The 17,023-nt window shown below is 34.2% G+C and overlaps 2 protein-coding genes and 1 long non-coding RNA gene across 4 annotated transcripts; 2 read left to right on the plus strand and 1 right to left on the minus strand.

The window, feature by feature from the left end:
* Positions 1–213: 213 nt before the first annotated feature.
* Positions 214–2,374, plus strand: LOC125215454 (protein DETOXIFICATION 14-like). The gene is made up of 6 exons (XM_048116874.2): positions 214–491; positions 564–1,108; positions 1,303–1,389; positions 1,463–1,519; positions 1,595–2,039; positions 2,158–2,374. The coding sequence occupies exons 1-6, from the start codon at positions 255–257 to the stop codon at positions 2,209–2,211; spliced, it is 1,425 nt and encodes a 474-aa protein (XP_047972831.1). The 5' UTR covers positions 214–254; the 3' UTR covers positions 2,212–2,374.
* A 9,267-nt stretch (positions 2,375–11,641) lies between these two features.
* On the minus strand, positions 11,642–13,769 carry PMI2 (PLASTID MOVEMENT IMPAIRED protein (DUF827)). Of its 2 annotated transcripts, none has more exons than XM_089068649.1 (2): positions 13,605–13,769; positions 11,642–13,511 (listed from the first exon to the last, which is right to left on the minus strand). In XM_089068649.1, the coding sequence occupies exons 1-2, from the start codon at positions 13,767–13,769 to the stop codon at positions 11,763–11,765; spliced, it is 1,914 nt and encodes a 637-aa protein (XP_088924775.1). In that variant the 3' UTR covers positions 11,642–11,762. The 2 variants fall into 2 exon arrangements, with proteins under 2 accessions (XP_088924775.1, XP_088924776.1); XM_089068650.1 differs by having other exon boundaries at positions 11,642–13,514; positions 13,605–13,737.
* LOC125214073 (uncharacterized) lies at positions 12,684–14,124 on the plus strand. Its single transcript, XR_016137173.1, has 3 exons — positions 12,684–12,813; positions 12,983–13,463; positions 13,569–14,124. It is a non-coding gene; the product is annotated as an uncharacterized LOC125214073 (long non-coding RNA).
* Positions 14,125–17,023: the final 2,899 nt, after the last annotated feature.

The raw sequence follows: 17,023 nt of genomic DNA on the forward strand, positions 1-17,023 counted from the left end.
TAACCAAAATGATGCTAAAACACATTATGATCGAACCAATAACATGAAAGTTGAAAACCAGATTGGTCAATAACATTGAAAAGAGTGTCTCGATTGCATGAATAGACGAGAGCACATGATATAGTTATTGGCATTTTTGGGAAAAAGGGGACAAAATGGGGGTGCACATTAATAGTGAGGTTGCAGGAAAAGGAACCTACCTCTACTGCTTATTTCATTTGTTTAAGTATCTTTAGATTAGCGGTGAGTCCAAAATGGCAATGGAGGCGGAGGTACCTCTACTCAATCACAATGATGCTAACCGTTGGCGGAAATTGGGCGAAGATATGAAGCGTGTGAATCTGATCGCGCTGCCCATGATAGTTGTGACGTTATCTCAGTACCTTCAGCGCACCTCCCCATTGTTCATGTTAGGCCATTTAGGCGAACTCTCTCTCTCTAGCGCCTCCATCGCCACCTCTTTCTCCAATGTCACCGGGTTCAGCTTACTCGTAAGTAAAGTAAAGACTCATGTTTCTATTTTTCTTTTTAATTTCTTAATCATGTTGTTTGGGTTTGTGCAGTTCGGAATGTCTAGCGCTTTGGAGACTCTATGTGGGCAGGCTTACGGCGCGAAGCAGCTGCAGAGAGTTGGGACTTTCACTTGTGGCGCTATCCTGTGTCTGTTTATTGTGTGCCTCCCTGTTTGCGTGCTTTGGATTTACACGGAGGAGTTGCTTATATTTGTGGGGCAGGATCCTTTGATTTCAGCTGAAGCTGGAAAGTTCACCATTTATCTCATCCCTGCGCTCTTTCCTTACGCTATTCTGCAGTCCCTCATTCGTTACCTGCAGGCGCAGAGTTTAATCCTCCCCATGCTCTGGACCTCATTACTCTCCCTCTTCTCCCAGTTGCTCCTCTGCTGGGCTTTTCTGTTCAAGTTCAATCTTGGAAACCCTGGGGCCGCCTTCTCCATTGCCATATCCTGTTGGTTTAACGTTGTTTTGCTTCTGCTTTATGTCAAATATTCACCTGCCTGTGACAAAACTCGTGCTTCCTTTTCCATGGATGTTCTTCTCACCATGTGGGACTTCTTTCGCTTTGCTGTCCCGTCCGCTGTAATGGTCTGGTAATACACTACACTACTGTTACGGACTTAATTCCCACATCGGTTGTGAGAACAACTGGTGTGGGGTATATAGACTAAATGGACTCTCTCACCTAACATGCTAGTCTTTTGGGCTGAGTTCTCATGTTTGGTCTGTATCAACTACTATAGTTGATGGTTTATTTTTATTTATTTTCGGATTGTGATTCTTGCAGTTTGGAGTGGTGGTCGTTCGAGCTAGTCATATTGCTCTCAGGACTGTTGCCAAATCCACAGCTGGCCACATCCATTCTTTCTATAGGGTATGTTATGTTCCTGTGCAAGCGCATAATATCATACTAATTTGGTGTGCCTAATTGTTGGTGGTGTGCGCAGTTTTGCCGTTACTTCACTGCACTATTACATACCCTACTCTTTTGGTGCTGCTGCAAGGTTGGTTGAGCTATACTTGTATTAATGCTAAAATACAAATAATTAATGATGGGGATTGTGTTTGATGATACATAGCACCTTGGTGTCGAACGAGCTTGGAGCAGGGAAGCCAGAGGGAGCTCGAGCTGCTGTGTATGCAGTGCTAGTGTTGGCGGTAGCAGAGTTCCTGATAGCCAGCGCGACCATGTACTCGTGCCGCGGTATTTTAGGGTATGCATTTAGTGGGGAGAAAGAAGTGGTTGATGGCGTGAAAACAATGGTTCCTCTGCTTTGCCTGTCTACCATCATGGATAGCGCACAGGGAGTGCTTTCAGGAGTGGCGAGAGGAAGCGGATGGCAGCACATAGGGGCGTACGTGAATCTTGGGTCATACTATATAGTTGGGATCCCGGTGGCTTTGGTGATGGGGTTTGTGTTGGACTTTAAGGGGAATGGTCTTTGGAGTGGATTGGTAGCAGGGGCAACTGTGCAGTCTATCTCACTTTCTCTCATTACATCTCTCACAAATTGGGACAAACAGGTATCTCATTTTTTCCTTTTATGACCATTACCATTTACCGATATAGGCTGGCTGTTGTTGTATACTTGTATTTGTATGTATGCTACTTTTATTGATGCTGCACTTGCTAAATATACAGGCAAGGGAGGCTAGAGAAAGAGTTTTTTCTCAAAAAATTCCAGTGGACCATTAAATCCGTTTTAGGGTGATGATTCTTATTCTTCACTTGTAATGTATTCTAATAAGAGTACTACATTCTTGTATTCTATTCTAGGAGCCTTTACTCTGTCGAACTTAATGTCATTTTTGTGTTGCTGATAGCATTTCTTCACTATCAAATCCCACAAATTTTATTATTTTGACTTATGAGTGTTCTCAATAAAGCGACATGAATCGGTAATCTATACATATATGAAAGGGGAGTTTTGGGGGGATTTATGAAATTACCGATAAGTTTTGGGGGTATTTATGAAAATATAACTCTTAATGCTAGAATGACATTCTATGGCGTTTCGAAATCATCATTTTCAAATCACATCTATACATATATAAAAGGGGAGTTTTGGGGGGATTTATGAAATTACCGATAAGTTTTGGGGGTATTTATGAAAATATAATTCTTAATGCTAGAATGACATTCTATGGCGTTTCGAAATCATCATTTTCAAATCACATACAGCAGAGCCTCATGGTTCATTATATTTACAGTTATAATATATTTATATACATTATGGCGGGGTTGTGTTAGTGTGCTAACTAATTTACAGTAATAACTAATAACTTTCAATATTGTGCATTAAAATTATCAACACAGAGACATAATTATATCAATACAACATGTTAATTTAAAATGTTAACACAAAGACATAAGTTTATCAGCACAAGAAGATTGATAAATTTATGTCTTCGTGTTGATGTTTTTAACATACAAAATTGATATTAGTTATTAGTTATTACCATAACTTAGTTAGTATTTGATCACACACCCATTATGGCGTTTCCAAATCATCACTAGGATTATTGTATTAGTGTCATTCTCTTAATCAATAATTAATTGATTGGCTTTAATGGCATTATTATATAAGTTAGCTACGTTAGATACTTAGATTAGTCGGCCATTTTAAAAAAAACGTTTGGAATCTATACATATATAAAAGGGAGTTTTGGAGAAAATAACAAGATTGCCATTATAAATATTTTAATAAAATTAGAAAAATGAAATAGTTTTATTTATTTGTCTTATAATTAGGAAAGTGAAAAGGTTTTAATTATTTCTGTAATAATTAGGGGAAGTTGAACATGCAAAAACGTTTCCTATAGGGGAGTGGAAGTGTAATGGTTTTTGGTGATGAATTGAATGGATTGGAAGTGGAAAGGTTTTTAATTAAACATGCAAAAACGTTTGCTATATATGTGTGTTGTTAAGACTGATTTGAATGAATACAATGTTGTTGAAGATGAAAATCATGCCATTGAGCTTATAAATGGTTCAACTCTTGAGAGTAGAAAGATTGTGGCTAAATAAGCTACACATGCTCCACTTGAGTAACCACCGAGCTGAAGGGAATCAAGGTCTTGCGTAAGTATATTATTGGATAACATAATCCTCACTGCATAATTTTCTTATGACTTTGATTAAGATGTGAGTTTTGCTTTGATCAAGGTCTGTTGTCTCATATAATCCATATTTCTTACTTTTATCTTTTACATGCCATTAGGAGTCTGGGTCGGGCGATGAAGGAGAAAATGAGCCCGATGAAGAGTCTTGGGGGTTTAGAATAGTCTTGGATATAAATCATTAGTGTTTGGTTCGATTAAATTGGAATTAACTGTGGTTGTTTGAGCTACAAGTCTTTGGCTTGATTTAATTAGTGGTGGTTGTTTGAGCTTCAAATTTTAGTTGAATTTACTGGTTTGGATAAATGTAAATTTATTGTTACTTTCGATTTTTCCTTCAAATAATCTTATTGTTATATGCTTTTCGTGTTTAAATTATGTTCATATTGTTTGTTACCACCGATGGGAGATGGATTTAAGATTTAACAGAAAAACTTAAATTTTGTGTATTTTGCAAAATAGCAAAGGAACGATTGATAGACTCATAATGAAAACGGAGGGATCACTTGTGAGTAATAAATGTAGAGTGGTATTTCCCAAATACAATAATAAATTCAACAACAACTTCTCATAAATAATTAAATATTAAGTATAATACTAAATTCACTTTTTATATCTATGTGATAATGTGAAGTTGATTTACAATAATTTTATTTTTTTTAAATAGATATCCATTCTAGATGTATATTTTCGTTTAAGTTTAGATTTATTGCTACAAATAATATAATATGTTGGATTAGTTGCTAATTTTTAATCAAATTTGTTACTCCTTATTTTGTTGTATGTTAAATTTTTTTGGATACATATTTATTATAATGTGGATATTACTTGATTCCTGTAAATTTGAATTAATAAGGTGATTCGATGGTGCGTGGACCAATGGAAAACAATTGGGTAATGTATTCATATTTGCAACTGAATTAATAAGAAGTATTTATTTAGATTGTTCGGGCAAAAAATAGATTATTACAGTGGCATATTATATGGGGTAGTAAGAATGTGATACTATTTGTGAAATTGAAAAATTACTACATTTTCATTGTGAAGGTCTTGTCTATATATATATAAAAGGGATGTCATTTTAAATTAGATATATTATTAGTAGTTTACATAAAACTGATTTTTGTAAGAATAATTATTTTATAAAGTTGGTACATAAAAAGTTTTTTAGATCTTTTAATTTGTTGGAGGAAGTGAATAGACTCTAAATTAGAGCTGGTATTCGGTCGGTTCGGTTCCTAACCGAACCGACAAGTCGGTTAACCAACCATATTTCGATTCCAAATCAAAAACCGAAACCGGCACCGACAAAGAATCGGTTATTTCAGTTAGAACCAAACGGTTAAACGATAACCAATGGAACCGGATGGAACCGAAATTCTTTGAAAATTTTCACTAACCAATGAACTCATTTTTCTTCCTTTTATAATGGCCTAATCTCTCCTTTCTTTGTTATACTGACGATGTGGGACAATGGTAAGTTTATGCTTACATTTATATACTACTACTACAAATAAACTAATAAAGTTTTTATACGAACAAATAGAAAAGTGGCATTATACTTTTATGAGTACTATAGAATTAAAGAAAAACAACAATTATTTGTTTACCTTTTAGCAGCATTATTTGTGGCAGTGCACTAAATTAAAAGGCTATCACAACAAAATAAAATACAAAATTTATTTGTTCTGTGTTCATCGTTATTGGGTGTATGTAAACTTTACTCATAGTTGTAAAAATCTTGGTTAAATTACTTTTTATATATAGTTATTTAATAGCTAATCTATATAGGAACTTCTAAAAATATTTAATAGTTGTAATATATATTAATCTCAGCTAAATTTGTATAGTTGACAAAGAACTCTATTAAGATTTATTTAATCTCGGTTTTATATCTACTGTAGTAATATTTATAGAATCTAAGATTTCATGGACATATTATTCTATGTAAATAGAAAAGGAAATTTAAAAATGAAAAAGAAATTAACAAACAAGGCTGAAACTATTTGCCAACATCTCATAAAATAAAATAAAAATTAATTTATAAACTATATAAAACAATTGTATTAATCGATTTGTATTATTTAAATTGAAATTTAATTTATGCCTCACTTTCAAGTTCACCTTCATCAAAAACATAATTTAAGAAAATTGCACAGACCCACAAAATCACTTATGTATCTTAAGATTATCCCAATTCCCACATCGACTTTTACAACATAACAAGAATGCAAAACATTGTTTTAAAAGATAAGCCTCTTCCTTAGTGAAATTAATTAATCATGGCCTTTGGGTTTAAAAAATATATGTGGCTCGTGGCCCATATAAATATGAGTCTGAATGTATGTGGCTCGTGGCCTTTGGGCTTAATTAGTCGGTTTTCGGTTTGATAATCGGTTAACCGATAACCGATGTATGTCAAAGCGGGTCTCCAAACCTGACCCAAACCGTGACCGACATTTTTGGTTCTCGGTTAACCGAAAACTGACATTTTCGGTTCGGTTCTTGGTTAACCGAGAATCGACAAACCGAATACCCAGCCCTACTCTAAATGAAGAGACAAACCGAATACCCAGCCCTACTCTAAATGAAGAGACGTGAAAAGGTTTTGGAGTTACACCTATTGAAATTACAAACATAGTAGGAGTACTACTTCGGCTCCAATAAATAATACCATTTGGTGAATATATAGATGCCTGGAAGAATGCAAGAAAGATTTTTTTTGTTTTATCGTTCACAAAGCCCTATTCTAAAGCACTTTCTTAATATGAGCTTGGGAGGGGGGGAGAATTTTATTAATATTTGGCTCATTTATTGGTCATGATAAGTATATTTTAAAGTTAAGGGTTTAGGATATATGTTTCAAGGTTTAGGTTTTTAGTGTATAGGGTCATTATATTGCAATTAAATGAAGCTCGACTAGGAAGTGTCTCACCAGTGCTATTTTAAATTATAGCTTTTGATAAACAATATCTTAAATCTCATTAGGAGAAGTGGTAAATTATACATTCTTTAGGTTTTTTTCGTGTAGTGTATGAGTATGTTTTTCAAAATTTATGGGTGATTCCTCTTTTTTCAATTCTTTTATGATATTTTCTCCTATGATTTAACATTGAAATATTATAGTTTGTTATTAATTGTTTCATAGTATTTATTATTGATCTATATTTATTATATACATATTTCATATAATGATATTGTTTCTAATTTTATTTAATTAATTTATAACCTAAATCAATATTCTTAAAAAATATTTTAGTCCGTGCATAGCATGGGAGTAATACTAGTATTAATTAATGCTCTAGTACTATTTCTTTATCATATTTTAATAGTAGTAATAATTTAAAATAATACTTTCTCAGTCCCAAGTGGAGCATTTCTATTCTGGCACGAAATTTTATGCAATGTTGTTTTGCGAGTTGATGGGAGAGAATAAAGTAAGAGAGACGAAAAAAGTAGAAAGAATGATGTTTATATTTTTAGAAATATGTCATTTAAAATGAGAAAACCCAAAAAGAAAAATGGTTCACTTAGAATGGGATGGAGGGAATACTAGAGCCCCGTCGTTTATCACGTTTTCCAACTCTATTCTTCTGCTATATTTGATAGAAATTGAAAGTTTAACTCTAAGAATCAACCCGCACTATTCTCAAGTGTTAGTGTCTTGTTTTCAGACCAATGAAATAATTCTCATCAGATCAGATACATGTGTTAGTGGGCTACATCTTCCTCAAGTTCTCCTAGATCAAGAAAGAAACCTCAGGGACTACAACATGACAGTATTGATTTGGATCACATGAAGAAAATTAAGGTTGTGGATTTGATGATACAGAATCACATATTGTTTGATATATTTGTGTGAATGCCAGCAGATTTGAAGTATATGTTGTTAAATATGCACATTGAAGTGAAGTTGATGTTATTTTTAGTATGCAATTGTTAGATTACTTTATGTAGACCTAGATTTATATTTAGTCTATTAAACTTTGTTTCAGAATAATTATTACTTCCTCCGTCCCTGAAAATTTGTCACTTATTTCTATTTCCGTTCGTCTTTAAAAATTTGTCACATTTCATTTTTACTATTTTTAGTAGTAGACCATACATTGCACTAACGCATTCACACTCACATTTTATTATAAAACTAATATATCAAAGTAAGACCCACACGCCACTAACTTTTTCAACTCACTTTCTGCTATATTTCTTAAAACTCGTGCCGAGTCAAATGGTGACAAATTATGAGGGATGGAGGGAGTATAACTTTGAATGTATAGAAGAGACCTTTGGTACTTTTTATTTTTATTTTAGATGCAATTTTATTTTTAGGGCGTGTTTGGTTTGGCATTTACCGTTCCTCAAGAAAAGGGATGGCTATGGTTTGAAATTCCCATTTCATGGTTTAGCATTTCTGTAACGGATGTTTGGTTTGGATGTTTTTAATCATTCGATTACATTTCAGGTGTTTGGTTTGAGGTTATTACAGCCTCAGAATAATCAAAATTTCCATGTTCCCCACTTTGTCCTTATTTTATTCTAGCAATATACAGAACTTATTCCAGTCACAATTCAATGCAATCTCTCCACCGCCTACTTCTACTACAGAATCACAGATGTTTCAGTGCGTGTGATACCATTTCCATTCGATTCGTCCAATCTCCGGCATCGGTAAGTAGCTTCCGTCCACACCACTTCTCGGTAGATTTGTTGGCAGTTTCTGGTGCAAGTTGAGGAGTATTTATGGGCAAAAGAAAGAGAAGGTAAAGGAGGCCGAATTGTGAGAAAAAAATTCAGAGATTGGGAATGATCTGGGACGAGAAATGAGAGAAAAACTGAGAGAGATTGAAGGCACGACTTGGGTGGATTATTTGGAGGTCCAAGAAGTTGAGTAATGATGGGCAAAAAGGAGGGGTGTTTTTGTAAATGTGAATGACTCATCCTCTTAACTAGAGAGATGCGATATGTATCAGAGACTTTTGGGAAGAAATGCAAACTACCACTATCTGCATTTTTAAGGCGGGCCTCGCCTCAAAACTTGGGCCTTCCAGAAACTAAAAATGTCAAATCAAACACAAGATAACCCCATATATCAGCCGCTAATTGTTCTTAAATGTCAAACCAAACATGCCCTTAGAGTGAACTACTCCCTCCGTCCCACAAAGATTGTCCCATTTTGACCGGGCATGGGTTTTAAGAAATGTAATTGAAAGTGAGTTTAAAAAGTTAGTGGAATGTGGGTCCTACTTTTATATATTAGTTTTATAATAAAATGTGAGTAGGAATGAGTTAGTGGAATATGGGGTCCACTACCAAAAATGGTAAAAAATGAAATGGGACAAACTTTGTGAAACGGACCGAAATAAAAAAAAATGGGACAATCTTTGTGGGACGGAGGGAGTACATAAATGGTACCTGATCTTTAACTTTCGCACATAAATGGTTCCTGATCTTTATTTTATATCGGTTTTGGTACCCCATGACAAAAATAACCTTAGGTACCAAACATGTGATTTTTTTGTTATGGGGGATATTTTTTAGAAATTTAATTAAATAGAACCAATTATGTGATTTTATTTTTCTTCCTTTAGTTTATTTCTCTTCATTTTCTTCTTTCTTTTTAGTAATTTATCTTCATTTTCTTCTTTCTTTTTAGTATTTTATCTTCATTTCTTCTTTCTTTTTTCTCCTTAGTTTATGTTTCCTCTTTTTTCTTTTCTCTTCTTTTTCTTCTTTCTTTTTAGTGTTTTATAGATACATCTAATTGCATTCATAATATAAATCAATAATAAAACACTTAATTAAATTAATTATTTAAAGTAATTAAATCAATTAAATATTTTTAATTAAATTATTTATACTCATTTTAGGATTGAAACACCTAACTAAAAATATTCAAACTCTTTATTATTATGAATACAATTTTAAATTTTGATTAAGGCTATATTGATTAGTTATTAATTTAATATAAAATAATTATTATTATTTATTAATTACTACTAGTTTTTACTATTATAACAATAATATTTTTATAATAATTAAATATATTATAATTATGATTAAGTATATTTAAATGATATTAAAAAAATAAATTAATTATTAATTTATACCATCAAAATAATAATATTAATATTGATTAATAATAATAGTATAAAGAGTGGGGAGAATGAGAGAAGATATTATAATATCACTTTTGATACTAGTTTTGTCAATCCCAAAATATCCATTATGACACAAATGGAAAAATGAATTTGTTTAGAGGGTATTTTGGGGTGAAAATTGCATCAGGTACCAAAAATGTGATTTATAGGTATCAAAAATAATATAAAATAAAGATCAGGTACCATTTATGTGCGAAAGTGAAAGATCGTACCATTTATGTAGTTCACTCTTATTTTTATATTTATCTCATTATATTCAAAGAAAAGATCTGATGGGCTCTATTAATTTCTTTTCTCTTTTATCCAGGCTCATTAGTTATTTTCCTTTTTCCCCTCACTTTCTTGGCTGTGGTTGTTGATGTTTAGTTGTTTACGATTTATGTATTCCCTCCGTCCCAAAAATATGTTATATTTGTGGGACGATACGAGATTTTATGAGGATTTATTTTGTGTATTAAATGGAGAGAGAAAATATAATTTTTATATTTATATGAGAGATAATATTTTCTAAAATGGAAAATATGATATGTTTTGTAGGACAAACTAAAAAATGATGTGTGACATTTTTTGTGGGACAGATGGAGATGGAGTATATGATACGAGGTGTGACTTAATTAAGGTCATCCAAACCAGTCTCCCAACGACAGCTACCTACGGCAGCCACATAGTCCCCTGCACCCCCCGACGAATCCCTCTTCATCGTCCTCTCTCGCCCCTTCCTTGGATTCCTTAATCTCCCTCAATAATGACGAATTCATGGTTTGGCTCTACTTGCTCGTCGCCGATTGCAGACGAAAAGGGTTTGAATTTGCTTAGGGTGCCGTCGTTATATCAATTTCTTATTCATCGACTGTGGTTCCACCATTTTTACTGTATATATATATGTGTATATATATATATATTGTTATTTGATTCCTTTGTATTTTCTCGCATACTATGTTTAATGTACTTTAATTAGCTCTATGAATTTTGAGTTATTTATGATCATATGATTATGGATTTCGATTAAGGTTTTTACTGCTACATACAGGCTAAGTTTGTTTTTGGTTTTCCCAAGGGCCTGAGAAGTCATCAGAAACCCCTGTTTTCGACCCTATACTTGATACGAAGCAACATCATGATGAGGAAATTGCATACAACAAAAATCTATAAATCTCAACCTTCGCCACCTATATTGGCTTCTCATTACCTGAAAATAACTAACGCAACAACAACCGAAACCTTCTTGGAGCCATCGGCCCAGGACTCTAGGCTAAGTAACAGGCAGTGTTTGTCCTCACTAGTGCTGCTAAATGAAAGGAATAGTGTATCAGGTGCTCTGAAGTTAAAGAATTGTCCCTTTATTGAGGATGATTGAGATTTAAAAATTGTTTACTAGCGCGTACAACATAGTTACTCTGTATTTCTTTGTATTCAAGAGTTTTTTTTGGTGAGATGTGTAGCTACTCAAGGTGTACAAGTTAACTGAATACTATACATAATTTGTTCATTTGCTATATTTGTTTGTTTTCTTATAAGAGATTTATTTGTATTATTTGTTAAATTACTTGCCAATTTTGATTCCTTGGCTGGTGATGATGCTATACATTTTCTCTTATATTTGTCAGTTGTATTCTTATGTGTGGATATAAGCTTAGCTGCCAAGTTTCTATTTCATATCTTCTTGCAATCTTTCAATTAGATGGGGTGCATTCTTGTATATACTATGCATGCTTATTGTCTCCAAAGTGATACTTTATGATTAGTAACAAAATGCACGTTTTCTTGGTTCATGCAATTGTGTGAGATGCATGTGCCCACACAGCATGATAATAATGGTTGTGACTTGCTGCTTACTAATAACCACACTGATAACAACATTCTCCCTCTGAAAACTGGTAAGTAAATATTGTATGGTAGTAACAGATACAAGGAGCTAAAATTGATCAACTTACCAAGCAACACATTATTTAGTGGTATGGTGAAGTTTCTATGTGGGTTGTAGATCACTCTCAATGGGCTTTCCACTAAAAAACTTGGCTAGATTTGGCATCACCTTTCTCCTCCTCCCGACTGTGAAAGAAGTTGACCGAGGAGTACCATGAACAACTGGAGAAGCGGATCTCCGAGCCATTCCTCGTCTTGTTGGTGTCCTTTTAACGCTTTTGTTCATGGTTTTGACATGAAGTGCAGCCTCAGGTTCCATCATTTGCCTCCATTTCTCAAAGTCATTTTCAACTCTCTTTTTTGAATCTGTTGATCCTTCAGTTTCGTGAACCTCACGTTCTTCCTCTACTTGTAGCTCTCTCGTTTCTCGTCTGAAGAGCTCTGCTTTAATCTGAATTTCTTTCTCGCTTGCCTTTAAAGCTTCAACCCACGCCTGAGCAGCTGCAACCTTCTTGTCTGCTATCTCCTTCGCCCCAGCTGCATTCCCTTTCAGGTACTCGTATTCAAACTTGGAAATAGTTATCGTTGAGCTAGGCCGAGAGGCTGAAGCTCTATTCCTTACTGTCTTCTCAATAACAGATTTCAGATTCTTGAGCGCCAATGCTTCTGATGATTTGACAGCTTTGAGATCTTGTAACGCAGCTTGTAATCTTTCCTCACACGAGTCTATCTCTGTCTCTGATTTCTGAATTTCTGCCTTGACAACTGCAGTTTCTTCGCTGCTGAGCGACTTTTCTTTCTCGTGTGTAGCAGCTTCTGACTCGAGCTGTTCAAGCGTGAGCTTGAGATTCGATATGATATCTTTTGCTTTGTCTTCAGCCGCAGATGTTTCTTCCAGCTTGGTTTTAGCTTTCACCAGCTTTGAATTGAGACTTTGAATAAACATCTCTGTTTCCTTTTCTTCCTTCTTTAATCGAGCCGTTTGGTCCATGACATGCATGAGCTCATCCCGAACGACATCCATGGAAGCCATAAACTGGAAGCTTCCTTCTTTAACTTGTTCCAATTCCTTTTTTGTTGCGACCAACTCTTTCAGCACTGACTCTAACAACGATGCAGAATCAACTCCATCAGCAGGTTCTTCCTGATACAGTGTAATTTCCTTATTTTCTACTCCCTTTTTAATTTCCTTAACTTGCTTGAGTTCACTCTCTAACATACTGATTTCTGACATGGTGGCCATCACTCTTGCTTCGAGTTCTTTTGCATCTTCAGTTTCATCAATGATGTTTTGCGTTTTCTTCTGAGATACCTGTATTGCAGATGCGTAGATTTGCGCCTGTTCTCTGGTTTGAGTTTCGATTTCTTCATACTCCTTAATGGCTTCGATTCGGGCCAACTCAACCAGCACGTGCTCTTCATTGACCTCCTCAATCTCCTTGGTAAGTGATTCAACTGAACTCAAGTAAGACTCTCTTTTCGAAATGGATGCGTTCATTTCTTTTTCCGCCCGTCTCCTCTCCTCCATGACGGAAGCCATATCCATCTTGAGCTTGCTTAGCTCTCGTTTCACCAATTCCAATTCTCTAATCACTTTCTCACACTCAAAATTCGCATTCTTCCATTCTTCTTCCTCTCGCTTACCCATCCGCAGCTTCTCCAAGTCCTCCATCTGTGATTTTGCTCTTGCATTCGACTCATCAATTCTGCGCTTTAGATCCTTTGCCATTTTCTTTGCAGCAAACAGCTCAGATCTCGCTTCAGCAGTTACCAGCTCAGCGTTCTTTCTGCTCTCGGCTAAAAGGTTAGTATCTCTCTTTGCCCAATGGAGCTCTCTCCTTTTGACGAAAGGCTTCTAAAAGTTAATTACAGCGAATTATAGTCTATTTTGTTGAATTTTATTTTACAGGAAAATGCAAACTGAGGAATGTTTTTATATGCATACCTCCTGAAATGATGTTTGGAAGTTGTTGAGTTTGGAGTTGCCTTCGCTAATTCGCTGGCGGTAAGAAGTGACGGCCGCCTTGACCGAGCCAGGCCTGGTATCGGCCTCGGCTGGCTTCTCGTGGTCCGCCATTTCTGATGCTCTCACAGTATTATTCCTGTTCATAAGTTGAGAATTTCTCCTAAGGTTAAAAGAATGAAAACTGGGATCAGAGAGGATTGAATGGCATACCTTGGCTTGAAGAAAGAGAAGGTATAGAGATAAAGTGGAGGGTGATTGGGTAGTTATTGGTTTATTTATTTTATTTTTTATTTAGAAACACAACCACATTCTTTCAATTGATAGGGTAGTTATTGGTTGCATCAACAGCCATTGGAATTTTCGGGCGTGGACCCCAATTAACATGGTGCTGTAATGCAGACACGCACACAACAAATAGAGAGAGAGAGAGTTTGGATGCCATATGTTTGATCACCTGTGTTTATCGTTAATAAGTGTTTTAAGTGTGATTAGGGGATCATTTTGGTGTGATGCTGTCATTACTTTTGATTCTCTTGTCTCATTTTGGCCGTTTATTTCTTAACATCTGGACAATTTTAGGGTCATGGATAGGAATCACCATTAAATAGTCTCACGTATACTTCCCTCTTTCAAGTTAATTGATTTATTGAAACTGCGGTTGAGTGAAAGAGAAAATATAGTACTCCCTCTGTTATACTCCCTCCGTCTTATTAAAGATGATTCACTTTCCTTTCCTTTTTGGTTTGTCTAAATCAAGATGACTCATTACTTAAAATGGAAATTCATTTATCTCTAATTTATCATCTCTCTCTTACTTTACTCTCTCCATTTAACACACAAAATAAAGTTGCACAAAATCCCGTGCCGCCCAAAAAAAGGGTCATCTTCCTTGGGACGGAGGGAGTATTATATAGGTGTGTTTTCTTTTTGGCACGCAATTTAAAAATAGTTGTGTTAAATGAGTTAAATAAATGAAGAATAAAGTAAAAAATAAAAAAAGGTAGAATGATAGAGAGAAAATAAAGTAAGAGAGAAAGAATGTGGTGGTTTTTACTAGAAAAAAGAAATGACTCCATTATTACAAAACATACCAAAATAACAAAATGACTTCGCTAAACAGGGGAGTATCCGTCCCATTTAAGATGACACGTTTTTCTTTATAGTTTGTCCAAACTAAAATGACACATTTCCTTTTTTAGAAACTTTCTATCTCCAATTAATATATTCAACCATTTTTTCTCACTCATATTAAAATATTCATATTTCTTTCCCTCTCTATTTTAATATTAAACCCACATTTTCTCTCTAATTCTTTTATCCCTAATCCACCCCTCCCTCCGTTACAATAATACTTTCTCCGTTGCACGTTACTTGAATCATTTTTTTTTATGCATTCGTTTGCAAAAAAAAATTGTAGAGAGAATAAAGAATGAGAGAGAACATATACGATAAGACTCTTCTCTAGATTATTTTCTTTCCACTTTAACTATTTATTACTTCATTCGTCCGAAAATAATATGTACTTTGGGTTCGACACATGTTTTAATGCACAGTTAGTAAAGTTAGAGTGACATAAAAAGAAAAAGTAATTAAAGTATTGTTTGTGTAGAATGAATCTCATTTTATTAGAGAAAGAATTTTCAGAAGATAGAAAGTATATATATTCTTGTTGGACAGACAAAAGAAAATGTGAATATTCTTTTAGAATGGAAGGAGTAATTTTTTTCTAAAACGAATGTAAAGAGAAGTCACTCAAATAACACGAGAGAGAGTGACTATATAAATTTAAATCATATAATACGCGATGTTTCCAATTTTTTGTATTCCGTCTGATATACGTAGAGTCGTCAATTGAGCAACCAACTCAGCCCAACACGATCCAACCTAGCCCATTAGTGAAATGAATTGTATTTGAGCTGGACTCGTTAGTTGAAGGGTACTCAAATTAAATCATTTTTGAACCCATGTCTAATCTGGGCTCATGACAATCACATACCCGACCTAGTCCGCATAGAACATATAAGATCTATAACAACAAATTCTATTTTATTATTTCTCATCTAATTTTAAAGCTTAATAATCGAAAAATACACTAACTATAGGTCAATTCAAGTCTTTATCACTAACTTTGAATATGGTGATAAAATATATGAATTTTTAGTGTGTAGCCAATTTCCAACGATCAATAATTATGATAAAATGAAATCTTTTATGTTGTGTTTAGTGACAAATTTAAGTGTCGTGTATATGATATAAAACAACTAATGTTACATTGAAATGTCAACACATAAAAATATTACTTTAATGATTAATTAGTTAAGTTTTTTTATATGTACTTTAAAGCTTATGCATTTATTTTGCCAAACGACTTTATTTTGGTTTAGATATATTTTGGTTTAGTTAGACGTTTGGACCTCAGACTAAGATGATTCAAAGTATTATTTAAAACATTTTAAGATACAATCTTTGATTTAATTTAGGCAAAATTCAATTTTCTTCAAAATTTCCCTTAAAATCAATACAGCCTGATTGCTTGTCATTTATACATCTTGGTGAGGTTGGATCGAATTCATTGGCTGGTTTTGTATTTTCGATATTATTCACCTAATCTTAAGCCTTGAACGTGAGATGCATATACCTAAAATTAGAGACTTTAGGAATGACACGAGTTTTAAAGTGAAATTGGTAAAATATGAGAGATGTCTAAAGAAAAATTGATTAAAGTATTATTAGTGGAGAATAAGATCCTCCTTATAAAATAGAAAAAAATTCTAGAAAAGAGAAAGGTTTGTACTAAAATAGATAAAGAAGATTATTTTTATGGAATTGAGGGAGTACTCAACTATGTTTTACTACCGCATTCGGTTCAGGAGTTGCTAGTGATTTTCCATCTATGTCCGATGATTCTAGACAACGTTGAAAGCAATACGTGTATATCAAAATGTTAATGGGAGAAATACTTAGTATTCCCTCCGTCCCAGATAATTCGTTTCACATTGATCGAATACGAGTTTTAAGAAATGTAATGAAAAAAAGTAAGTTGAAAAAGTTAGTGAATGTGGTTCATACGTTTATATATTAGTTTTATAATAAAATGTGAGTAGGAATGAGTTAGTGGAATATGAGGTCCACTACCAAAAATAATAAAAAAGTGAAATGAGACAAATTATGTGGGACGGACCGAAACGGAAAAATGTGACAAATTATTTGGGACGGGACGGAGGGCTATTATACTAATAGCAGTAAGTTTGAAGTCTTGGTTGAAGATTTGACAATTGAATTAGGCTGTGAAATCTTGACTAACTCTACCACATAGATGTTACCACCATCTTGAATTCAATTTAATTCCCTTAACCAAAGTGGGTGAAGTCCGCCCACGCCTCCCCTCAGAAGCTTCC

Source organism: Salvia hispanica, chromosome 3 (assembly GCF_029641045.1).
Source record: "Salvia hispanica isolate PSC_SH4W2 chromosome 3, Shi_PSC_v1, whole genome shotgun sequence".
Lineage (NCBI taxonomy): Eukaryota > Viridiplantae > Streptophyta > Magnoliopsida > Lamiales > Lamiaceae > Salvia > Salvia hispanica.